General features: G+C 34.4%; 2 protein-coding genes and 1 long non-coding RNA gene across 7 annotated transcripts; 2 read left to right on the forward strand and 1 right to left on the reverse strand.

Annotated features, from left to right (window-relative positions):
* The first annotated feature begins 1339 nt into the window (after positions 1 to 1339).
* Positions 1340 to 18023, forward strand: LOC124438971 (sushi, von Willebrand factor type A, EGF and pentraxin domain-containing protein 1-like). The gene is made up of 11 exons (XM_046989166.1): positions 1340 to 1441; positions 2680 to 2756; positions 3033 to 3227; positions 4680 to 4874; positions 5475 to 5654; positions 10993 to 11331; positions 12186 to 12515; positions 13695 to 13928; positions 15689 to 15924; positions 16014 to 16199; positions 17678 to 18023. Exons 2-11 carry the CDS (start codon positions 2687 to 2689, stop codon positions 17816 to 17818), a joined length of 2106 nt encoding a protein of 701 aa, XP_046845122.1. The 5' UTR covers positions 1340 to 1441; positions 2680 to 2686; the 3' UTR covers positions 17819 to 18023.
* LOC124438972 lies at positions 8789 to 9603 on the reverse strand. Its single transcript, XR_006946227.1, has 2 exons — positions 9521 to 9603; positions 8789 to 8933 (listed from the first exon to the last, which is right to left on the reverse strand). It is a non-coding gene; the product is annotated as an uncharacterized LOC124438972 (long non-coding RNA).
* Positions 18024 to 18911: 888 nt separating the features above from the next.
* On the forward strand, positions 18912 to 24402 carry LOC124439004. 5 transcript variants are annotated; one of them, XM_046989198.1, is made up of 6 exons: positions 18929 to 19086; positions 19342 to 19413; positions 19610 to 19760; positions 20163 to 20328; positions 20584 to 21005; positions 24255 to 24402. In XM_046989198.1, exons 4-6 carry the CDS (start codon positions 20230 to 20232, stop codon positions 24337 to 24339), a joined length of 606 nt encoding a protein of 201 aa, XP_046845154.1. In that variant the 5' UTR covers positions 18929 to 19086; positions 19342 to 19413; positions 19610 to 19760; positions 20163 to 20229; the 3' UTR covers positions 24340 to 24402. The 5 variants fall into 5 exon arrangements, with proteins under 5 accessions (XP_046845155.1, XP_046845157.1, XP_046845154.1 ...); XM_046989201.1 differs by having other exon boundaries at positions 18928 to 19086; positions 19342 to 19760; positions 20163 to 20301; XM_046989197.1 differs by having other exon boundaries at positions 19342 to 19760.
* The last annotated feature ends 2690 nt before the right edge of the window (positions 24403 to 27092 follow it).

Consider the following 27092-nt stretch of genomic DNA (forward strand, 5'->3'; position numbering starts at 1 on the left):
AAACTTTGCGCCATTTATCCACCAGAATTAGGGAACATAACACAATAGACAAAAACTTTCATATCTACCGACAACTTCTTAAGTCTCACTCTTGTAAAACCAAGTATTCACCCTCTTGCTTCAAAATCATCGACACTGCAGACACCTCATTCTCCCTTAAAATCAAAGAAGCACTCCACATTAAAAAAACTAACCCTGACCTTAATGTTCAAGTTTTTAGATTCAACTATTTAGTTTGTAATACGTTCCCCATTAATTTGTCTCATTTCCTCATTATTGTTATAATTTATCCATATTTATATAGTTATGTCACTGCATCATATTACTTTTATATAAACTTTGTATTATTTATGTAATTATTCATTTATACTGAAGATGGCATCATGAGATGTCGAAACATGTCAATTTAAAAAAAAATTTATGATCTACATTAAATGCGCATTAGCGATAGTTCTTTTACGAAGTTATAATATGATAAATTGGAAACGTCCTTTACTGTATGGAAATCTTCGCAAGTAGTTTAAATATCATAATAAAAATTTGGCACGATTTCGGAAAAAGAAAAGAACAAAAATACAAAGTACTAGACAAACTCATTATAAAATATATACTACAACAGAATAGTCCAATATGCATGGCTACCACTGTCAAGAAATGGCTTCAAAATTTTCTAGGCATCAGTATTAGGTTGCGTTATCTCGTCTATATATATCAGTGGAACACACCACGTACCTATCTGCTTTTTCCCTGATACTAAAATAGTCCAGTCATGCAGAAGCCCATGTTTACATTCTTGAACATGCTTAAATTCTCGCACTCTATTGCCTTTCGTAGTTGTTTATATCCTAGCCCCCATATGTTTTTGCGGAATTTTTTTGTATTTTGACTCCATCTATCAGCGTTAAATATGAAGAGGAAGGGAATCGAGTAAGTTGCTTGAGTTAACACGAAGTACTACGTAGTTTAAGTAACAATGTTTTGAAACAATTCCAACAAAATTGTTCCAAAATACCTAACGAATAACCTGTCATTTCTTTCATACGACAAGTTAAAAGTAAAAGAGAAATTACTTGCACTCTTAGACGAACAAACCAAATTTTGTTTCTTATTTTAGCTGAAATCATAAATTAAAATTAAATTGAAAAGACATACTTTACGTTTGAGATCTTTCACTTAACTTACTTTAGGCATCAATTGGTAAGGAACAGTATCTACGCGACTGCGCCCACCCGCTATACCACGCCAAGCAGGATGAAATCTGATTTAAGAGAAAGCAAAATAAAGATCATGAAATATGAAAAGGAAGTCGATAGAGTAATGCGATACTTTGTTCCTTTCTGCGTAATGGACGAGGGATCGTCTGACAGCATTCATTTGAATGGCTATCGTACTTTAGTAACATATCAAAATATTCTATCAAATACAGATTTGGCCACATCAGGTGAGAAATGTTTACCAATATTTGATTTTGTTCTGGTAATTGAACATTTTACTTCGCAGTGTAGCCGATCGGCAGCAATCACCAAACGAAATGTGTACAAACTTGTCGAAAATTCGCCAAGTAAAGGGTTGAACAAAAACTATGATGATAATTTATTTACAAATAAGTGATAAGACTTATGTGTGATACGCATTCATATAAGTGCCTTACTTCACTAGTTCATTTCATATAAATTGAAATGTGCTCCCTAGTCGTATGATCAAATTCATAACCTACGCGTGTTCTATGAAATTTCATAGCATTAAAGGAGCTTATATAAATTATGACAATTCAAATAAGGTGCATTAAAGATATTGACGACCGACGACCACAGCTGAATCGTATTTGACCTGAGTTGACCCTACTTTGCATAAAAATTGAACGCAAATTGTGTTAATATATCGAAGGGATTATTAACACAATGATATTGTACAAATTATTTAATCAGTTTATATCAGGATCACTTATAAAATGCTTTTGGTATGAACCGTTGTACTGCTTGCGCGTAACAAAAATGTGGAACAAAATAAACAAAAATATTTATCGGCGAAACTTGAAGTTTGCAATGAATGCTATACTTGTTTTCGTCATTTTCTTATAAATTTATTTTCTGTCGAAGAATAATTTTCAAAAATTAACTTTTGGTGTCGCAATTTAGACCTTGCAGATCAATGTAACTGTTCAATCCAACGGCGCATATAGGTTAGGTCAAAATAAATTAAAGCAGCTCATTATTCAAAGGACGTTTTTGCAACGCTACTCGTTAAACATTTCTGAAGGATATTAGGACTAAAATATTCCCATTAGGATTCGCTATAAGATATTGTAAAAGGGATATTTATTCTCAGTAATGTATTCTAACCGCCCGTGGTCGGCCACTGGCTTAATCTTCCTATACAAAGCTAAAAGTTTTTAAAATAGTGTTGGATAATGTCAAAAAACTAGTCAAGCGTTGTTGTCATGTTAACTGCAAAAACTAGTACTTCAGGCGATATGTTTTCTTTATCAATAAACAAAATAAGAATATGTATCAAACTAGACATTTCTTCGGCAAGTGTTTTAATGTTAGATGTAATGTCGTATTATAGCTTCGAAACAACTGGTCTTCTTAAAGAAATGACTAGCTCATTTCGAACAATTTTGTCGCTTTAACTACCATTAAGGATGCCTTCTCTAACATCGTACATACATTTTTTCAGGTAAAAAATGAATGGCACCTTGCAATTACTCCTTTGCTTCGCTGGTCTTTTTGTTCTCGTTATTAATGCTAAAAGACGTAAGTTAATTTTTTTGCATCTGTTTTACATGCTTCTCACTAATATATCTTTTATATTTGTTACGAAATGACTACTATAAGCAAATTACACTCAGCATATCTACAAGAAAGTTCCAATTTTTTTTCAATACAAACTTTAAACTATTTATATGTAATGTCCACTTTGAAAATCAATTGTTCGCAAACTGACTGTAAAAAGAATCAGGCTATTTATTTGTGCAGAACAAAGATATTTATAGCCTCACAAAATCAAAATTTTTGGAATTATAATTCCAGGTGACTGTTCTCGGCCCAAACTTCCTTCATCGCTTTTTATTTATCGCTTGAGCAAAGGCGCGAAAAAATCACAAAATCGCTACAAACATGGTGATTGGGTGTTCCTACGATGCAAAAACAACGGTCTAATGATTGGCCCCTCGTTGAGAATGTGTAAATCAGGCACGTGGATTGGGAAAGAAACTAAATGCATTGGTATGTTGGCCTGCTTCTTTTACAAATTTTTCTACAAAATGATTAACATTATTTGAACTTAAAACTCTTATTAGAATGTTATGTCGTGATGTACGAAATAAAATTATAATAATGACATTATTCAAAGTACGCAATGGTATGTAACAGGAGATGTATTACAGTTTTTGCCATGAGCAAGTCGTGATACTAATTAATAGACTGCTCAGTGTCACATTTGAGCTCATCAATGTGTATAGACTACATTTCATCAATTAAGACGCAAGCAAGGCGTGATTGCATGCCTATGAAGAAAAAATATTTTGACTAACAAGTCTCACTTTTAGAGTAAGGTAAAACATGAACAAATACATTAAATTACCTTTTCACTAACAACTAGCGGGTCCAGCGTTAGTCAAAATAACGTATAGCTGTTTAATTTTAAATTCAAAGTACTTTCGGAAAAACAACTATTGGTTTTGAATTTCTAAAGAATATAATTTTATCAATGGATTTGCCTCTGAGATATTTAGAAATGTAAATGCATGCCAAAATGTGCTGCAGTATTTTATTTTGAATTTCCCTACCGCCGCTGTCACTATAATAACTTATTTTAAGCACTTTTTGCCATGCAAATACTAAAATTTCAATTTTAACTTATTCGTTGATGCTGTTTGAAATAGCCTCCTGCTTTCCCAAAAATCTTCAGAAGCAAAACTCAGGAAAACGGAGATTGATTTCTATAGATGATGCTCTGTTTCAACCAAAAATAGACCACTGCAAAACAAAAGATTAATTGCATGTGCATTGTCAAGATAAAGGCTATTCGCTATAGAGTAATTTAATATGTTTTAATATGTGCTGGGTCTTTTACAAGCACAACTATCTCATATCATATCACAAATTTCTCAGTCCTTGTATCATTACTCTAATGAGTAAGTGAAGTTTTTGGACAGATTGATTAAAACTGTGACAACATAACGTCTTGTTAGTTATAAATTCAAAAACATAATAGGTAAATGTTGTCAATACTAAAATCAGTGTTTCTTTTTGAATTGATCAAAATTTTACGTTTGGAGCTTATATCGATGTTTATAAGCTTTTCTATCTATATTGAAAGGGCATTAAGGAAAGTTTAATGTGCGGTCAATTTGTGGCAAATGCAATAAGAAATGATGAATGAGAAGTGGAATGAATTTGAGTGAATGTTACACTGTAAAAAATGATTGGTTAAAATAACTATATGATTGGTAAAAGTAACCATAAAAATATTGGTTTAAAGGGGTGAAATGCATCTAAGGTAACCAATTTTATGGTTATTTTAACAAATTAGTTTTTACAGAGAAAGTTTCATTTTTGTACCAATTCCACGTTCTCATGCATCTATTGAAAATTCAGCATTTTGCAGTTTTACTATTCTTCCTTACCCTTATTATTTATCTTTGGATGTTTAACGTAAGTTTATTCTCTTTATAGTGAAACGAAAGACCCATGTTGTGAGATGCAGGAGGATTAGGTACCTCAAAAATGGTAATATACATGGAAGCAGACGTGAAGTGGGAGCAGTGTTACGATTTTCATGTTTAAATGGATACAATCTATTGGGACCAAAACGGCTAACTTGTCTATCAAAAGGAAACTGGAGTGGCGATTTCCCTCGATGTTTAAAGGGTATATACACAGCCTTTAATTTAGGATGCTTAATTTTTCTTTACCATGGTTCCACTTCTGACTACCACAAAAATGCAATATTTAAATGTAATGGACGAGGCAGAGCATAATATAAACAATTATATGTAGACTGAGTTCATTGTTATTTTGCGTAGTGAAGTTGCACGAGGATAACATTGACCGAAATAGCTCTTGATATCATGCAAAAGCCGAAATAAGTTTTGTGTATAACAAATTTATGTTTCCTTATATTCTGTTGGTGTAATGTATGTTAAATAAAGATTTTATGTCCGTTTTAATGGCAATGAATGCTCTAATATCTTTAGCAAAGAAATACTCAAGTCAGGCGTTGGAAATGGGTGAACCTCCATAGTTCAATTACTTGTGTTGTCGTGAACATCTGCACGTAATATGACAAAATTATAGCCCTTTTTTTTCTGTACAATGAGCAAAAATATTAAGCTCCAATTATCCCAGTTGATTAAACGTTTTTTGGCATTATTTGACATGCATGCAACAAAGTTTTTGTGGGGTCATTTTAAAAATATCTTATCATTTGTTTCTCTTGTACAAATATTATAACCTTTGTTTCTCTCGTAGATATTAATTGCCCAAATCTCACGACTCCCGAAAACGGCACTCGTCAGGGAAGCATATTTAAATATGGAAGAAGGGTATTATTTACTTGCAATGCCGGTTACCACCTGCGGGGCTCAAAGTTACGTAAGTGTATGTCTAACGGAAAGTGGAGTGGAGAAGAAGCAACATGCGTAAAAATGGGTAAGAGATGCTTCGTTGTATTGTTCCAATATGTCGAAAGAACGTTCTCACATATTTTATGATCACTGTTTACTGAGTTCATATATTGTTGAGGATTAATAGACTGTTGTTCAATAAAAATTTCGAAAACGGATGACTCCAGAGAACACGAAATATGAACATATGACACAAAATATGACACTGACTTATAAGCATGACACTAATTTTGCTGTGTTAAAGTATGAAAAACATAGTTTTAAGGTATTTGTCAGCAAGAATGGAAAACATTCTACAGTTCAAAATGATGTAAAAGGATGTAAAATGACGTAAAATGATTTAAAATGTGAATATAGGAAATGTTCTATAATTTACATAACATTACTAAGCCTACAAGCCTACATTTCAACTGTATGTTTATGTGCAATTTTTGTAAAGCACTAAAAATGCGCATTTAATAAAATGGTGTGGTACACACTGATTTGAAAGTGGTGCGACCTTGGATGACGTCTATACTTTGGTATCAATTACCAACAATCTCGAATTTTGAGCTTGAAATTATAAAAAAATTATCCTTAAGTATTCCCAAAAACACAGCAACATTTAACTTACACCATCTTTGGCAGGGTGGGACGCAAGCACTAAAACATTTCGGCAATCATAGCATATAACAGAGTGTCGCCTCTGGACGTTAATCAACCTTCCCTAGCTTTAGAGTACATTTAATCATTAAGTAACATCACTACTAACAATTTCCTTAGAATAAAACTTTGGAATAATTATTTGAACGAGCGGAAAATCGTTACCATTAGTGAAATTTCAATTAGATAAATAAATGACTTAAGATAAAAGGTGAAATTCAATAAAATTTTAAAGAAATTTTTTACGCATCACTTAACATTTTGGCCCTGTTCACACGATACCGGATTCGTATTGTACCGAATTCGCTGAGCAATCAAATACGAAAGCTGATCTGTTCACACGATTGGCAGATTGGTAAGACGCAACATAAGTTCTTAATTCGCCCCAGTACTTGTAAGTGCAAGTAATAACAGCGATGATTGCTAATTCAAATATTTCGTAAGTAAATGAGAATTTTTTTGAGCGTATTAAAGTTTTTTACGAATGGACGCAAGGACTGGAAGCGTGTAAAGTCCAAATACGACTGAACTTATGTTGCCATTACAATAATACTAGAAAGAAGCCTTTCACACCACAATAATACATTGCTAAAAACTTAAAACATGCCATGGTGAAGACTTGTTATATTGCTGGCGAATAATTCATTGAAAACATAGTTTTTATGTGTGCTTTAATTTTTGAAGAATCGCACGAACTTTTTACTTGCCAAATTGGAACGTATCGGATTTGATCGTTCTCACGACAGAGGAACGTATCGGATCAGTTTTCATACCACTTCCACAGCGGAGTCATAGAATAGAGAATATATAGAAGGGCAACTCGCGTCGGTAACCTTTGATGTAAGCGTGGCGCGCAGTTTGTTTCGCGCATACCGGAAATGTGACGGCCGCCATTACTCTGGCCAGTAAAGTGTACAACATTTACTATGAAAATATATAGAGTGGAAGCCGTAAAGTGGGTTAAAATGTAGATTTTTTGAGCTGTTGGCTGTTTTTGGCATCTTTTTGAAAGAAATTGAAATAAAAAGGCAAGTATTTTGTATATATCATGTAACAAATGCATTTATTTAATATATTTATAGCGAAATTCAGTCGTAAAGCTTGAACAGGTTCTGAGGTTCAGAAGTCCTGAGGACTTAAATGAACTTGGATGCATTACATGTTAAATATATTATTGTGATATAAAAAGCTTTTGTCTTCAATTTAGTTTTATAAAGGACAAAAAATTATATGCACAAAGCCCTCAAAGGTGTGTGACTTTAATGTACTTTCTGTCTTTCTTTTTAGTTGTTGCGAATATGTGCTTCGCAAATTTTATGGCGTAATAAATGCGCATTCTTACAAAAAGTTTCTGCAAGAACTCAAATAGGATTTCCGTACAGCAATCAAATTCCTTTGGTATGGACTTGACAGTGTCTAATATACTTCGACCAACACCTTCGCTCTTTGTGTAGACAGAAAACGTCTTAATATGTCTTCAAGTTTAATGATGTATTCCAGATAAGGAGAAGATGGTGATTGTAGTCCTCCTAAATCAGATTTCTTTTCATTGAATGCTTTAAAGTGGCAGAATGACTTTCTGCTATCATCTATCTATGAAAGAGCATTGGTGCATTTCAGACAAGAGTGGAGTTTGAAACTCTTTATTAGAAGAAAACCAGACACATATGCAATGGCATTTTCCCTCAATATGTTAGTAATAACATTTGGCTCCTTGTAGTTAGTAGGACCAATTGCTAAAATTTGTGGTTGCGAAAATGGAAAGACTTGAACCGTTTTCTTCTGGCTGACTTTATTCTTTGCAACATTTTTGGAATACTCAACCAGCATAGAATCAAGGTCGTTGTCACAATTTCCAGATGAACAGGTTAGAAGGAAACTGAAGAAAAGCTTTCTAAATGCTTGCATAAATTGGGTTGGAGTGGGGTTATCACTATTGCCTCCCTGGCGACGAATAGTACCAAAAATGGAAAATGTACAACTTTATAATCTGGAATCAAAAAGTTGCAGTAGAGACGCACACATGAGAAAGATCCACAGCACACCCAATATACAATGCTTTGGGTGATTTGAGAATTGAATAACATTGGAAACTTATTTTGATAAAGACATTTCTGAGTGAAAAATATGTACAAAATAACAGCAATATAATAAATATTATATTTTCTTAATGGTTAAAAGGTTAAAAACATGTCTTTGTCATTAAAGACTTACATGGTGCACAAAAATCTTTAACACAAAACAATTTAAACTTTGGAATGTGTGCATTTCATGCAATAGAATATACAGAATAAAATACAGCAATTCAGTACACATATTTACATTTAAAAAATTTAATGACAACTTTATTCAGAGATGGATATAAGAGAGGGTGTGCAGCCCTCCTAGCTTAAGCTAGATGGGGGTGCAGAAGAAATTCTAATTTCTCTATAAATATTGGTATACTAAACAATTAAGCTGAAGAAATTGTGATCAATGTTTAATAGAGCACCCTTACAAAAACCACCCAATCATAACAAAAACGTAATAGAATTTAACAAACAAAGTTTAACATGCTACTGCAACAAGTAGCCACTAAAATCTAATCCAACATACTAAAACTACATAACACAAGACACTTGCAACATAGTCCTCACTTGAGAACTGAATGCCAAAATAACAACTAGAAAAAAATATCAGAAAATCAATCATAACTATTGGTAATAAATTTAATAGAGCACAAATCACAGCAAGGCAAAATTTATAAATAAGGCGAACAGAGTATATACCTCACTAAAACTACATTTGGTATTAAAAATGCCCAACTATTAACATATTAGCATTTCACTCATGCTTAAAATGATAAACAAACCCTCCATGGTTTGAAACTGAATGCTGCAAATTATTATCAGTTATAATTCACACACAAGCATCATGAATCATTATTGGATTACTTGGTTAACTGGTTGATTAACTTGATTTATAGTTTAGCAAGTTGACAAGTTGCAACCTGAAATATTACAGCGTTGGTGCAAGTAAAACTCTGACAAGTTTGTGTTTTAAATAATACATTTATAATAACACCTCAAAAGTTTGAAATTTATAATTCAGAATGGATGAAAACACAAGAGATTTTACTTCTGGTTTTCTATTCACCTAACATACTGACAACTCTATAGCAGTAAAATTAACACCCTACATTGAAACATGTAATTTTTACCAATAAAAAACCTTTACGGACTTGCCAGCAGTTAAATAATGGTCTCTCACCTTATTTCTTTCACGTTTTGTCACAAAATTCCATGATCTTCCAAAACAGTTTGCGTTTTAGGCGATTATTATCCCAAAATCGCGCTTTTCCAATATTATTTTATAGTACGCCAGCGTCAAGTTACTGGCCAGAGTAATGGCGAACCTAATGCATGCGCACAGAAAATATGCCACCCTTTTCACCTGCGAGTTGCCCTTCTATATATTCTCTATTCTATGGCAGAGTCAAATCGCTCCGGCAATACGATATAAAACGTATCTGATTGCAGCGAAGCCGTATGAACGCAAGGCCTATCCGGTACGAAAACTAATCCGATATCAAACAAATCCGGTATCGTGTGAGCAGGGCCTCAGTATATGGGCAGAAGAACGGCTAAATATTCTTTTGTTCTTATTGAATATTTAGTAATGCTTATTGAATTTTCTTGAATGTTATTGAGTATCATCTTTTATCTTAAGAAACCATTTATCTATAGTTAAACTTTCACAAATTGTAATATTTTTCGTTCGTTGAAATGATTATTCCAAATTTATAATCGTGGCCTGAGATTTGCCAGGCGGAAAGCGAATTTTTAATATGAACATAATAGCCCAACATAAGACTTTTAAAACAGCCATCACAATAATAAAATAGAGAAAGATTTATTAATAAGGTTTCGTCTTTAACTTAAGACATCTTCAGATTATTTAAGATAGTCTGGAATGTGCGGTCGTAGCTTGTGATGACAGTACTCGTATCCGAGCGTGCTTTGTGTTTATTTCTTCTTGTAACAATTTGTGTTGACATTGTCAATAGGCGCTAGAAGATTGCAATCTGCGATAAGCAACCTTAAACCATAGGAATCTTGGTATTATCGAGCGCCTCTTACACGAAATAAGGAACTCTAGGTCGAGTTTGGCTTTTCCAAGCTTGAGTTCAAGACGCTGGAATTTCCTGAACGCTTCGAGTGCTCCGTTTTTGTAGCATTTATTTAAAATCGTGGCCAGAGATTTATATTTAGTTGAAGACGCTGGAATTGAAGCTTGAGTTCAAGAAGCTTGAGTTCAAGACGCTGGAATTTCCTGAACGCTTCGAGTGCTCCGTTTTTGTAGCGTTTATTTAAAAGCGTGGCCAAATTTATATTAATATATTGCAGGGCAAAAATCAACATTCAATGATATGGGGCAATATATTAATAAAAATTTGGAATAATCATTTCAACGAACGGAAAATATTACAATTTGCGAAAGTTTAACTATAGATAAATGGTTTCTTATGATAAAAGATGATACACAATAACATTCAAGAAAATTCAATAAGCATTACTAAACATTCAATAAGAACAAAAGAACAAATGATTATTCCAAATTTTTATTAATATATTGCCCCATATCATTGAATGTTGATTTTTGCAGGGCGAAAAGTTTTTATTTAACGAGTTTTTGTTGGTTTTTGTTTAACACGCAGTATCTATATCGAACATGCTTTTCAGATACGGCAATGGAATTGGCAGAAATTGCAGAGAATTTGCGTAAGAACTTTGTAAACAAGTTTAATTTGGTGACAGTGGACAGTCGGGCAAGAATAGGAATATCCTCTGGTGCTTCCGGTTTGGACTTTGTGTTTGTACTGGACAGTTCAGCTAGTGTAGGAGAAACAAATTTTAAACGAGGAATCGAGTTTGTGCAAACAATTATTAAAGAGTACGGAGTGTCCAGCAAGCCACAAGGCACTCGAGTAGCAATTGTAACTTTTAACAGCGTTGCATCAATTAAATTCAACTTGGCAACCAATGTGATTACAGAAACCAGTCAAGCTATGAAGGAATTAGGTAAGAATGCGTTTGTTGTTTCTTATGTTATTGTTTCTTACAGATATTTATGCATAAATTTGCCTTAAGCATAGAGTTGTGCACGAGAGAAAATTTTGTTAATTAAATTAAGTCCTTGCACTTTTTACAAAATACAATGCACGTGTTTAAGGTTGTTGTATTTTAAACTATTATTTCATTGAATTTGCTTCGAGACTTATTCTTACGTATTCTGTTGCAGAAATTCTGTTTTTCGCAGCTTATAATTGTTCAACCGATAAATTACCTATACAATTTTTAAAATCACCATTGGAATAACTTTTGTTTGGATTAATTTGCATTGTGCTATGTCAAAGAGTGCGTGAAAATGGGGAAAGCTGTCGAAACAATAAATTTTTGTGTTTTTACTTGAAAACTAACAAATTAAGCTTTGTTGTATAAACAAGGGCTTCGGAGAGGAAGTGCCCCCTCACTTTGTTGTAGAAAATGTAACATATTAAAAATCTGGCATGAAGTAAATATTGCTATCACTTTCATAATGGAAAATAAAAATAGACATCAGAATCTGAGTAGGTAATGTGAATAACAAATCAGGCGAATGTCGGAAAATATAAATATTTACTATAAATTTTCCACGTTAAAAAAATTTTTACTGCAACTGTCAATGTTCACTTGTTTCAAATTTTCAGCATCTGATTAAATCTGAAACTTGTTGAAGAAAAACCAAAATTTTTAAGGCTTTTCTTTCATCATTCTCAGTATTATCTGCATTTAGTTAAAATGTTTTTAAGTATCCTCGACCAAGATTTATTTTGTAACATACCCATACTTAAGATATCTATTAATGAAATTAAAGTCTAATTTTTCTTGGCCAGGTAATATCAAATTTCAAGGAGGCGGAACGAACACTGAAGCTGCATTGAGTGAAGTTTTTCATGGCGTTGCTCCTGAAGCCAGGGAAAGAAGTCACAAAGTCATTTTTCTTATAACAGATGGTCGCTCAAATACTGGCACTAATCCAAAACATTTTGCCGCTCGTCTACGAGAAAGAAACTATGAAATATTCGCCATAGGAATTACAAAAAACGCCGATATGGATGAGTTAAAAAGCATTGCATCACTCCCGTACAGATCGCATATTCACTTGTTAGCAAACTACGAAACACTAGATAAGCTAAAGGATTTAATAAGTGGAGTTGGAAATGGTAAGCTTATAGCCAAACGAATTTCCTTATATAAAGAGCGTTTTTGTCTGACGTCATAGCCGCCATGTTGGTGTGCAATTTGATCAGAATTTTCCTGAAGTGTTTTTATTTAAAACACCAGAGTGACTACTTTCTCCATTGGCTGTTGAAATCTTTGGGATGGATGAGAGTGGTATACATGGCGTCCCAAAATTTTGAATAATTAAGATAAAGTGCGATGCTCTGGTTCCTGGAAATGTAACGGCTTACATGCAATTAAATATAAGTTACAAATGCGAATTGAAAATTGTGGGATTCAATTTTCTTTCCTTTGGGAACGTTCAAAAATTACTGTGTGCAGTAAACAATTGTGATGGAGAAAATATATTTTTGAAAGATGACGATTGAATTTCATCACGAACAATGACCTTTCCTGACTAAAGTTCACAGCATGTAAGCTATCATCGTTTTGCATGCCATTGCGTCACTCTTTGTAATGGATATTGAAACTCTAACCATTGACGACCGCTATATTGTATGCTTTTTTTGACACACCCTATATATACCACACAAAATATTGCATGTGGTGTAACATTGTAACATTTAAGCCTAGAAGTTGTCTTCTTTGTGCTCGTCTTTAAAGGGAAGGTATTACTCCCACTTAATGCCTTTTGTCTTACAACTTCTAGAAAAATCTAAGGCATAAAAAACACGGATAAGGATAGAAAAATACTGGTAACACAGGCAGATTTTGACGCTTGGATTTTAACTTTTTATCTTCCTGTACACATGCATGTACTTATGTAATTAGTTATATGCACATTTTATCAATGAAAGGTGTGCGAAGCATCTACCACTGCTAAAAATACAAAAAAAGCGCATTGCCAGTGCCTCGGGGCAAGCACTTTCATGGGAGATGACGTATTAAGTTTCTTTGAGTTCTATTGTTTTATCTATTATTCCATCCGCCCATCAATTATCAATTATAATAAAGCCATACATGCGCATGGGCCTATAACGACAACATTTTTGCCATATATTGAAGCTTCATTTTGTTCGTAAATTATAGAATCAATTTACTTTGATATTATTTCAATTCGATTCTGCAGAAAATTGTTTTATTACCTTGACACCTGACAATAGAAACGTTACACATTTGCAATTTTACTTGATTTATTAATTTAGACATTACATTTACAGATTCATGGGCCTGTGGTCTGGCTGGTGATATTAACATTCGCGGTAATTTGAAGGCACCGTACCATAAAACAGCCCGTGACGATGCATGGCCATGGCAAGCAGCTATTTACATTGACGCTTTATACAAATGCGGTGGAGCACTAGTTGCTGAACAGTGGGTCCTCACGTCGAGCAATTGTTTCGATAAGAAAATGCTTAAAAACCTCACGGGTCATACCGTTAAAGTCGTTTTAGGTAAGAAAATGATGTCAAGTTTAAGTATTTCAGGGAAACTGATTTTATTTTTAGTTGTCAGTCACTCCTTCAAAATGAACAAGCAATCGCCCAACTAAAATACATCGTCTGTCAATATGTAAAAAAACGAAGTTTTTTCCTGAGAGTTGCATGGCGAGCATAAATTGTTTTTTCCTGTTCTGTTTCACAGACGAGTGGCGATGAGGTATAATGCGTAGTGACAGTGTTATTGCAGACATTCCTATTAAGGGTTTTCCACTGTCAGAACGATAAAACATGTAAGCGGAAGATAAAAATTGTTCACGAAGATCATGAATTTTATGACTCACAATAAGCAGGGTCATAACTAGAGTTCCAAGATTGGAGCCTCTTGAGTTGACGACTCAAATTGCCAATATAATTGCGCTATTTAATTTTCCCAACAAATGAGCACGTTGTGTAATTTTGTACGTTGGTGCAGCATTTGATTGTCATTTAAGCAAGAAATACAATCGTTAGAATGATTTCAAAGCCAATAACGCGTTACGATTTTTAAATATAGCCAACTTACCTTCAATTATACTCAAGTCTGCTATTATATTCAAGATACACACTACCATATTATATATAGTTGCTATTTTCAGAACAGAGCACACTTGCGAAAGTTTCAAAATAAAGAAAAGAAAACGATTAAAACGAAATACGTCTAGGGAAAACCATACTCATCAAAATTCTGTCGTAAATATAATTCTCTGACTAGTTCATCGTGTAAGAGTCTTAATTGAACGCACACAATCTCTTTTTATTTCATTTTCAAAATTACTTTTTACATAGCATTTATTACAGTTCACGTTTTGTGAGAGTGGACAAATTGAACTGTTTCCTCTCAAGTAGCTCGAGAGTGGATAAGACGTTAGCGACTGGTAGATAATACACAGGGGCCGCGGAGAGGTTTGAAATGTGAGGGGGTAAAAGAAGTTCGCTGAATCGGATTAATGTTAGCAAAGTTGTTTTTAACAGTTTTATCAGGAATCGCTCAATACAAAAAATTTGTTTGATTTCGTCTGTAAAGTTTATTATAGTGCGTTCAGACTGAGTACCCTGGCACGGTGCTCAGGCACGGGCACCAATATGAACAAAACATTTTAATGGTGCCCGTGTATAAGTGCCCTAGTGAGGGCACCAGTAAAAGAGGTAGTACGCAAGTACGGTGCTCGGGAAAGGGCACCAATTTGAACGAGGACACCTAAGTAACGTGTACAGAGAGGCACGCATTCAGCACATGGTTTCAAAACTTGTTTACAAAGAAAAACATGAAATTATAAATAGACGAAGCTAGTGGGCACTACGTAATGAGAAGGACCTGCAGATTTTTTCCCGAACCAGTGTATCGTACTCTAGCAATCAGTGTAAACGTGCTATAATTGATCAATCTAGCGTCCATTAAAAATGAAAGAGGAAGATAAGTGAGACATGAAATACTGTTAAAAATCCATACTTATCAAATGTAATATTTGTTAAAGCGGATTTTTATACTTTTACACCTTGAAAAACAAGAGATAAGGAAGAAAGTTGGGGACAATTGCCCCCTTACCTCCCCTTCTCCGCAGCCCCGGATACAAAAATCACGCGTGCTATCACGGGAAAATACGACCTTTGCCCGACTATGGACAGCATTTAAGCTTGACCCCAAGAGAGAGCAATTTTTTCCTATCTCGGGTAAGGAAAGCACACTGTTTCTCTTGATCTAAGTCAAAAGCATGTCTATATGTATTTTGTAGGGGAACACGATCGTTTCGATGAGGCTGGTACTGAACAAACATACGAAGCCATCAAATTATTCCGAGCTCCGAAATTTGCAAAAGGTGGCAGGGCTAATTTGGTTTTGATCAAACTTAATCATCCAATTAAGCAAACTGCATATGTGCGTACAGTGTGTTATGACGAAGATAAGAAAAGTACTTTAATATGGCCCACCCATTACGGTGTTGTCACAGGATGGGGATCGACGACAAAAGTACGCTTCATTTTTGAAATATTCTCAACTCCTGCTAAAATAAACTGTCTATATTTTATACATTTGTTCATTTTTGAACGTGATTTTAGGGTAGAAACGGTACGGCGACAATCCCAGCTTCAGACGAACTTCATCAAACTGTCGTCAGATTTGTTTCGGAACGAGAGTGTTATAAAAAATTTAGTGCTAGAAAAGTCAGAAAAAACTCTTTTTGTGGAAGCAGTCAGCAGAGAATTGTTGATAATTGTATTGGGGATACGGGTGGACCTGTGGTGGTAAGTAGGTAACTCCTGAGAGAATTCATTAGAAATCCTATCGATTCAGACTACAAAGTGCTTGTCATGATAAAAATCAAATTAAACTTTGCAGAGAACTGCTTGAATACGTTTGAAAGTGATTACAGCAGCTTCATTTTCAAAAGAGATAATGATAATACATCATGGTTGGCAACATGACTGCCCCACCCTATCATTAGTAACGCCCTTCCATATACGGAAAATATGAAAAGCAAGAAAAACACTTTTGAATAAAACGCTTTACGCAGTTTGTTTTTCAATATCAAAGATAGCAAAGGAAGATTAATTGCTTCCATCGTCCTCCTTTGCGTCAAATTATAATATTAACGCACAAACAGCCAAAGCGCAATCTTTAAATATGCTCGACGCATCTTGTAAGCACGCCAGTCGAACTGAGATTCTTCAAGATTCATTTGTTTTATAGATACATAGTGTAGATTCACTCAATGCATTTTAAACTTGCCAGCTACTTCAACATTAATTTTTTATGAAATAAACTAATTTGCATTATGCCAAAAAATCTTGGCATTTAGCACCATCTGAAATAAATATGAATGTATTGACTGCACAAATTTCTTATGACTATAATGATTTGGATTGCTACTACAAATGAGATTATTATAACAGCAACACAGCCTAATAAACAAGTAGTATGCATCACAAATTATCTAATCAGTACAATTTAGACAGAATGTCAAAAACCAACAATTCATTTAAAAAAAGCTATGATATTCTAAAAAGCATTCCCATATTAAAAATACTGTTCACTTTTTTTTGTTTGTGCAGACTTACAATTATACAGTTAATTTTCTTGCGATCTTTCTTTCTAGTTTAACCTCCCCAAAAAATCAATAGTTGAACCTCTTTACAAATTAATAGAAGCTAATGTTCTCGTGTGAAATAAATTTACAAAGTCAATTGTTCGTTGTATATTTGTGCGTACACAAGACAAATGACATTGCAATCAGCGAAAGGACTTTTATATCAATATTTACATGTTTTATTTACAGAATTGAACTTAATCCAACATTAAATTTACTTTTCCCAGTCCACATAGCCGCTCCAGTTATTATAGAACTCAATGGTGAAGACCAACATGAACGAGCAACGTGCAGAAGTGCACTTGAGCCCGCGATATAACATAAAGGATAGAAATACTTCATAACTATTTAGACTATTTACCAAAATGAATATGCTGATATAAAAACTATTAGAGCGTTATTTACAACAGCCTTTACAGTTTGCCCAACTTTAATTCAAATTAACAACGTCCCTAACACTATTTGTGTAGTAAATATCCATATCGATTATGACAAGTTTAAACTTAATGATAACAGATTTTGTCTTTTACAAATTCATATGCGTTAAATAGTTGCTTTTATATGGTTCAAAAAGTTGCTTTTTGTCATTTTGTGATGCAGTCATAGAAACTTCATTATACTTATATTCATTTTCAGGTGAGATTGTCAGACGACAAATGGATTTTAGTTGGTGTCATTAGAATCAATGAAGGCTGTACCGCTAATTCCAAGTATTCATTGTTCACAAAAGTTGGTAAATTCTCGAAATGGATAGGCGATATTATTTCAAACAACTAACCTAATGCACGCCAACTAAATATCATGTAGCATCTGCAGTTGCTTACGATTTACAAAAACCATATAGAAATAGACACAACGATGTGTTTTATAACAAAGGCAAATATAATTATAAGTTAAATAGATGGAATGTTACTTAACAAAAAGAATGATAGCATAATGTTTTATCCAACAAATACAAAACGTAAAATGTTGCATTGTGGAATTTTTTATATGAATGTTTTGGTGCCTTAGATTTCCAAAAGATTTATTTCTAAAAAATAAATTACTTTAATTTAAAAGTCAAAATTAAAAGCGAGCTAATATCAATTATTTGCTAACTAAAACCGTTGAAACTGTTTTAAAAGAACAAATCTTTTCTCGGCCACTATTAATGCAGTCAGTCAGTTAGTCACTCGGTGGGTCGGTTAGTCGGTCGATCGGTTGGTTCGTCGGTCATGTAGTCATTGAGCTACAATTTTATCAGCTTTGTTGGTCAAGTTAATCACTTTTATGACAGAATAGTGAACAGTCACAAAATTCAAAACACAAAACAGAGCTTTATTTAGTGAACGAGAGTTGCTTTGGCTTTAGAAATGTAAAGTTCCCACTTTTTCATCAATTATTTTGTTAATGAAATTCAATGCCTTTTTCTACCTTAAGACTGGTTCTCACATAGTCGTCCGAGTTGTTTGGATAAAACTTTGCTCCATCCCGACGACCGAAACGACCGTTGAGAAATGCAAGCGACCTTGTTATGTCGCAAAACGATTTGAAGAAGCAAATAACTAGCCAAAAGACTTTGTCTTTGATAAACGGCAACTGCCATTACTGAATGTTTCTCGAAAAAAATAATTAAACAATCTCTCGGCAGCGCTAGTACGAATATATGAGAATTCCGTAGAATTTTGAAAAACAACAAAACAACTCGGAACGACTCGAATGACTCAAGCGACTTAATGAGAACTAGGCTTTAGTACATACATAATTTTGCACTTGAATATGCAAATACTGAAAGAAACCTGAGCAGTTATGTCTGTCGTGTTTAGGGCGCGGCGAATCATCAACATAACAGGTGGCTTTGTTGAGTTTAATATTGCTACAAGTATTCTTAGCATTTTAAGCGTTGCATACGGGCAAAAGTAAATTTATGTATAAAACATTGTTTAATGTTCATCAGCACGCCCATCTTAATCAGACGCTCTTTTCCCAAGTCATTTTTTAGGAGGAAGAATGTACAGGCAGGCGCGACGTTGGTAACACACAATTACTGAATTGTTGTTGAAAGCGTATGTAAAAATTAAATCTAAACATCTTCAAATCAGGTTTTCAGCGATATGCAATTATTGTGCTTAGCATTTCCTTTTCTATGTTTATGACGTTCTGCTTTCAAGCTTTTATTTTCATGTTATCATGTATTTTAGCGTAACGTTAACTTGTAGAAGTATTTTGTATTTAAATTGACTTACCATGCATATATTTTGACTAAGGATACATTCTATGCTGGTCTTGCTCGAAAGAATAACTCTCATTTACTTTTCTAGAAAATTAATTTCATTCATCGTTTTCTTACTTGGTGAACGCCAACTATATGCATGGCAAGAGTAAAAAGTCTGGTTTGTTTCGGCAAAATATTTTGTAGCTATGTAAATTTCACTGCATCTCAGTCTGTAGCTATATGATTTTTATAAAGTCATACATATATGTTATATTTTTTTGCACAGTTTTGTTGAGGTTTAACCATAATTATCAGATTATCAAACCTTGGTCTTAAAATAAGACCTTATAACAAGAAGCGACACTACTTTACAGATTTTAGTCACGCCGACAGTTGCTAGGAGCAAGTGATCGATGTTCTCAGGTCGTTACGTAAGAGAATGTTATAATATATATGAACAACCTGATCAAGACGAAAACTGTGAACGTTAAAAAATCTTTTTAAGGAGTATAAGTCTCTTTGAAAGTTAGTATAAAATGATTATATTTATCACCTATGTTACCCGAAGAAAAATAATGTACACTTACTTCGTGAACTTCTTAACTTGGGAAAAGAAATTTTCATATCTTTTTTGATTCCAAAATGCTGGCTCATAGAGCCTTTTTTCCTGAAAGCAACATCAAATTATTTTTTCGAACAAATAGCTATTATCTTATGTAGATTTCATATAATGCATATGTACAATTGTTTATACGGGCTCCGTTTCTTTTTGAGACACCCTGTATAATTGCACTCTATCAATGTATTTAAAAGTTCTACACGCGAATATGGATTTAAAATGTGTTTTTAAAACTTTTCTATTATGCTTTGCGTAGTTCTAAACATTAGACGAATGTATAACACATAAACCCATCTATTAATATTTAGTCAATATATTTTGCGGAGACGTCGCAAAACACAAAACGTGGTGTCTGTGATTTTTTGTGCTGTTCAAATGGGCACTTCTACAAGCAAAGTCTTCTACACCGATGAAACAAAACCATTGCACAAACACCAACTAAACCAAGTAATTGCCACTCACTATTACATAAAGGTAATTTCATTAACATCTGATGACGGCGAATCATTTAAGACTAAATTATGACATAATCAGCAAAGATTATAAATTTCAAATTTCATATACACTTTAAAAGACGTATATAAATAGCTCGTTAGAAAAAGACCAAAAACATGCAATAATTAAATGATGTAAGGATTCAAGTATATAATAATTGGCAAAAATTGATACACTCACAATGGTATAAAATTCAAAACAAATAGGCCCTTGCATTTTTTATTATTAAAACAGACGCCACAAGAAACCAGCAACTCGTCAGCCAAGGATTTCAAATTTCAGCATTTCACTGAACGTTGCCTCCAACTTCAAGGCCAAAAGCAAGACTTGGAATCCCAAATCAGAATGGAATTGGAAAAATGGCGCGGGAAACATTGTAAGGACGCCTCACGTGATGAGTGTAGGCAGAACATTATAGGCTTATTAAGTGAACTGAAGACATCTCAGCTCACTCAAGAAGAAATGATCACAAAAGAAAAGATCAGACTGGATGCATTTAGAAATTTAGTCAACGAAGACACTACAGAACGGCTGAAAGTAAGATTGAATTTTTTCTCACTGCTGAATAAAGAACACGACAAGCTTTTGTATCTCTTTCGAGAAGACTCGCGTGAATGCAAAGCTATTTGCAAGAAACATTCTGACGTACAGTTGAGGTGAGAATTGTCTATATTTTGAACTTGCAATTTCATAGTTTTTGCGTCTACGTTGCGTAGCAACCTAGACGCATTGTAGTTACTCGTAAAAATGTGTATGTCAGTTTCGGAAGAGTGACGTCAGTCGGCTTTTACCGGCTACGCATCGGAAACGTTCCGGCATCTTTCTCTTTGACTTTCGATCAATGTAAAATTAAGTTAAACGTCCAACGTTCGGCATTCGGTCCACAATCTAAATAGCACATGTTGATGATTCCTTTTGAGTAATAACATTCTTATCGTCGACTTGTCGTATATTTTGACTTGAGCTTTGAGTTTTGTTCATGTCTGTGTTACCAAAGCAAACTACCAAAGCGAATAAATCAAACAACAAAGCAAACGACCGAAGCAAACAACCTAAGCAAACTATTAAAAGCAATTAGCAAGTCAAACTGAACAAAGAGTTTCGATGTTATGCAAAGCATTTGTTGTAAAGTGTGTGATGAAAGGAATTTGTCTGATGTTGTTAGGCAATAGCGTGTTTGTTTCATTGTTGTTAAGAATGGCAAACGACGTTGAAGAAAACCCGGTCCGACAATATATGATTTAGTTGACCGTAATGAAACAATTGCTGCGGATTTTAAACAGGGAAATTCGAGAAAATTTCGACAAAATGCTGGTAAACAAAGTGTGGCCATGTCGTTGACTGCAATAATGCACACTGAACTAAAAATTTATAAATATATTAACCAATGGGAATAATCTTCATACTATTATAATAAACAAAGACTTTTTGCTATTAACTGATGTGCCAGAAATGGTATCAATTTGACGAGAAAGTCTATACGTTAAACCACAGCGACTCCTTCCCAGGTGATGTCTATATGACATTGGACAATGAACCATTTTGCCTTAACATTCTCAATTAAACTATCAGTATTGTTCATTAACTGTTGATTGTAGTAGAGTTGCTATTTTAAAAGGTTCTGAAGATAATTTTAAAATATTTGATTCACATTCAAAAGATTTATATGGCATATCACATCCCTATGGCAAGTGTGTACTTCTAACTGTTCAAGGTTTAGAAAACCTGTCACTCTATTTCCAAAATACTTTAGTCCATAACCGTTCAACTCCATATGAGGTAAACGGCATAATATTAAAAATAAGATTATGTTGATCAAACAGAGATTGTAGCCCAAACAGTATTGCTTTGAGTTCCAGACAATTAATGTGCGAGTCTTTTTCTGCGATTGACCATTTGCCTCAGGTGGACTGTTTGTTAATACATGCGCCCCATCCTTTGGTAGAGGCCTCCGTATACAATACGTGGTCAATGTTGCCGTGCTTCAGATGTTTTTTGGACTCATATGCACTATTTATCCACCAAGATACAACCTCCAGCACCGAAGTGAGAGTTTCAATGCTGCATCAAAATTACCCCGGTTAGACTTGAGAGCTGATGTTTTTTCCCTATCATGATGACGATAAAACAGTGGGCCACATTCAACGCCAGGAAAACAAGCTACCATCATACCAATTAACTTAGCCACTTCCCGTATGCTAGGAGAGTCAGATTTTAGCACTCTCGCAACCTCGCATTACTTGTAGTGTTTCTCTATAGATATAGAGATAGTCATATGTATTGAATTTAACACAAACTCTAAATGTTGTAAAATTTGCGTGGGTTCCGTAACAGATTTATCTTTATGGGGTAGGAATCCTAACTTCTGAAACAATTGTAGAGTGTCATGTACATTTTGCTCGCATTCTGTACAGGAGTAGCCCATTAAAAAAGAGTCATCAATGTAACCGCTAGAAATGTGCCCAAGCTCCCTCAGCTTAGAATACACAGGCTTTAGTATCTTTGTAAATAAACGTGGAGAGGAAGATAATCCTTGAGCAAGGCATGTGAATTGGTACAGATTACCTTTCCACATAAATTTTAAGTATTTTTGATGCTCTATGTGTATTGGTATTGAGTAATAGGCATCTCTAAGGTCAACGGAAGCCATGTAGCACCCAGGTCGCATGAGCTGAGTACAAATATGGATAGATTCCATTTTAAGGTGGTGATATGTTAAGAATGCGTTGAGCTCTTTTAGGTTTAATATCATTCTAAAAGATCCATCTTTCTTTGCTCTAAGAAAGACATTGGAGATTAACTCGCTCTATTCATGCATGCTTGTAACAATGATACCTTTCTTTAGAAATTTTGTAACTTGACGATCGACATTTTGGACTTCTTAAGGAGACATTTTTATAGAGTTGAGTTGTTTCAGCTGGACTGGGTCTAAAAAAATCAATCTTGTATCCGCCTACAGCTGATAAAATGGAAGGATCGTGAGTTAGCTCCCTCCACTTCCCAATAAATTGTTGTATCCAGCCAGCAACTATACTACAGTCATTGTCTCCCCCAGATATGATAGAAGTACTACACTCGCGTTTACTAAAATGTACATTGTCGAGAATAGGAGTCACTGCTTTCTTAGTGTTTCCCCCCCCTGTCTCGACTTTCCACTTGTGTTGGTTTTGATAATAGTTGCGTCGTTGGGGTCGGCTTTAAAAATGACCGCCAAAATGCTGGTCAGGATTTTAGAAATTTTAGTTGGCAATAGTTGGTCTGTCAATTCATTTTCAGTCACTTCGTGAATCAGCTCATCTACAAAAGCATCGCTTTGGTTTGCTAGAGCTGGAGCTGTATCTGCATCGCAACTACAGCAGCAGCCCCATTGGTTGAGTGTTCGTCATCAGTTTCACCTTCAGACATATTAACATCATCGTTCATTTAGCGTGCAGCATCATAAGCCTGCTTCAAGCCATTAAGTTGATCAACTTTCCTTTTAAGGTCATCCAAAATAGTTTTACTGTCATTTCCTTCTTCTAGGAGATTGTTGCTGTTGGCTTTAGCAGGGTGTTTACACCCGGCAAGGCCAGATTTGCTCATTCTCCCTTGTAGACGAGACTGTTTCTGTTCCGGTTCATCGTCTACATTCACGTCTCCTAATAAGCCCGACAGAGTCGGATTAGGATGGTTATGCAAGAGCGTCAAGTCGTCTGCTTGCTCAATTGCTTCCCTGACTTGTGCCATTTGTTGTTGAATAGATTATCTAATAACAGAAAAAGAGTTTGCCGTGCAAACTCAGTGGTAATGCAGGTGTTTTGTCCTGTATTGAGCTAAATTCTGAATGTATGAAGTATGAAGCTAGATTCTGAATCATTACGTCAGACTAATTTTATTTTTCACACGATGTGTTTTTAATGTTTTAGGAAAAGAACTGGAAGCAAATTTGAATCTTGGCTCCGTTGTCCACCGTGTACCTCATATGATTATGGAAGTGTTGGAAGCATTTAATTAAAATGTTTGCATTCCACTTTTATACATGTTAATGAGAAAGAATAAAAAATAGAAAATTTACATCAACATTTTATGATTGGGTTTATCAAACTTTTGTTTAACATCTCAAATATTTCAGGAATTTTCGACTATATCTCAAAGCCATCTTTAGACAGCAAGGGAGGTTTCGAAATGAAGATGGCTTCCAAATAAAGTGGAAAAATTACAATTTTATTTTCGACTTGTTTTGATACATATTGTTTTATCTCAAGATGTCTAGGTTTTTTTTCGCAATTAGTTTCTTACTTTACTGGAGATACTGGTCAAGATCTTTTTCCTTTTCTTGGAGAAGTTGATAATGAGATTAAAAGTAAGAACTTCTGTTACTTAAAACTCTAACAATATCAAGAAGTTTGTTATATGACCATTTATACAAGTTTTTTTGAATAGATTTTCATTACGCACGATGGTTTATGAGCAATAATATTTACAAGATTTTAAGCATTATTCGCTACATACCTTTTGACCCGCTACATAAAGTATCGAAGTGAAAAATACAAAATCGTTTTATATCTTCAGGAGTTGTCTATCTGTTGTCGTAACACACCGTGGCTTTGTAGCAATCGTGTGTCACAGCAACCACAAGCTTCATACTGCGCTTAGCGGGCTTGTCTTTCATGTATTGCCTTACTCCTGATCATGGTATAATGACTGCGTCCCACATTATGCTGCAATATCTACGGAACCTGCACACGGAACCATCATATACAAGGCCAACGTATATCTGCAAAGCTATGATGCTTTAGTTCCATTACGCAAAGGCCAGGCCAAAGTCCATCCTTATCTATATATAAAATTATTCGTCCTTGGCCTGCACAAATGTCTGCTTATGGATTTTTGAGACAACATATTTTTTGAAACATATCCTAATTGAAAAAAGATGGGAGAATTCTAATTCACTATTAATGCTTAGCAGGAAACACTGCTGGACTACCTGATGGACGGGATGATTTAATTGGTGGTTGTGGTGTGCTGTGGGCATTAATAATCATTTGAACTGCAGTGCAGATCATTCTGAATTTATGTAACTAATAGGAGTTTAACGAACATTACTGATTCTTATAACTTTTCAAATTTTCAAACGAATATTTACAAATTTTTCATGCTCCATTTCAAATTTCGATTAAATTTTAAACATTAAGCCATTAAATATTGTTGCATTCCAATCGATCTAATCTAGTAGCTTGCCCTTTTCATTTCTTGCTCGTTACTAGTCTCTTAAAAGTCAATTTTTGCTCTTGCTATTACTAACTTACGGTGTCACAGAAGTTGGAAAAAAACTGGCTTATTTTTGTTGAAATTTTGGCATAATTGATTTATTCCATTTGGCAGCCCTGCTCCGGGGCGAGATGGGCGGGACTTTTCCTGGCTACGCCCACTTAGCTGTATAGTAATTACCTGGACGAGAAATCATCATCCAAATTATTATATTTTACTAACACGTGGCCGGTTATCAAAAACATGGCTGATTTTGGTTGAAGGTGTCAGCGGAAGAGCGCGGGCTCTCAAAACTAAAACTTTTTTGGCCACCCGGATTTTTATCCAAAATTCATCTATATAAAAATCGTCACATTACCATACATAAATGGAGCATCAGAAATGGCTGCCAGACTTCTTCGACCATTTAATATTAACGTCGCCCACAAACCTACACAAAACTCAAATCATGTTTCACCAAACATAAAGACAAAATAACAATTCATGATACAACTGACGCCATCTACATGATACCATGTAAAGACTGTTCAAAGCAATACATAAGGTAAACATCAAAGAAAATTGAAACAAGACTCACAGAACACAAAACGCCATAAAACGACGAGATCCGAACTCACTACCGGCAGAACATACCCACGGAAACAACCATACATTCGGCTGTAGAAAGTACTCGGACGCGCACAGACTAAACACGCACGCGATTTTAAAGAAGCTTGGTACAGTAAAGACAACGACACAATAAACAGACATATCGACATACCCATCATATACCCACAACTAAAGAAAAAGTACAAAAAAACTATAAACAACACCAAAACTAAAACACTACACTCTAATATTATTAACACCAATCATATTCACAATACACCAAAACCCATGGCAACGCATTTCACCCCATCCAATCACATTAATCCACCCACTAATCCAATTAGACGCTCTAAACGTCTTCAAGCTAAAAGCACTTGTTAATAAATAACCTCATTCTGATGAAGGCTCGAAGCAACGAGTCGAAAGCTCAATAAAAATCACTTAAAATCCGGAGAAACTTTTATCTTTTATGTATAATATATCTATATACGATAATAGAAAATTTCCAAGCTTTTTTTCCTATCAAAAACTTTTTACAATTTCCTCGATGAAATGTGTTGCAAACTTGTGTAGTATACGAATGTCGAAGTATTACAAGAAAAGAAAATATTTCATGACATGGGTAAGCAAGGTAATATTGTTTGTCATTCAAAGAGTATGGTTAAATTGCTGTTTGTCAATACTTGTCGTGTGATAGCATTTGGCACGTATTTTGTCAATGTTTTTTACTACCTAATCGTACTTTAAACAGTGTTTTCCCAATAATTTTAGCAACCAATTCTTTTCGAGCTATACATGTCTTGCAATCAAGAGAGCTCACCTATAATTAATAAGGATTTATTTATGAAAGAATGTTTTTTATGCATTTAATGTCATTTAATTAAGGATATGTTTATAATATTTTT

Source organism: Xenia sp. Carnegie-2017, unplaced genomic scaffold, assembly GCF_021976095.1.
Source record: "Xenia sp. Carnegie-2017 unplaced genomic scaffold, XeniaSp_v1 HiC_scaffold_19, whole genome shotgun sequence".
NCBI lineage: Eukaryota > Metazoa > Cnidaria > Anthozoa > Malacalcyonacea > Xeniidae > Xenia > Xenia sp. Carnegie-2017.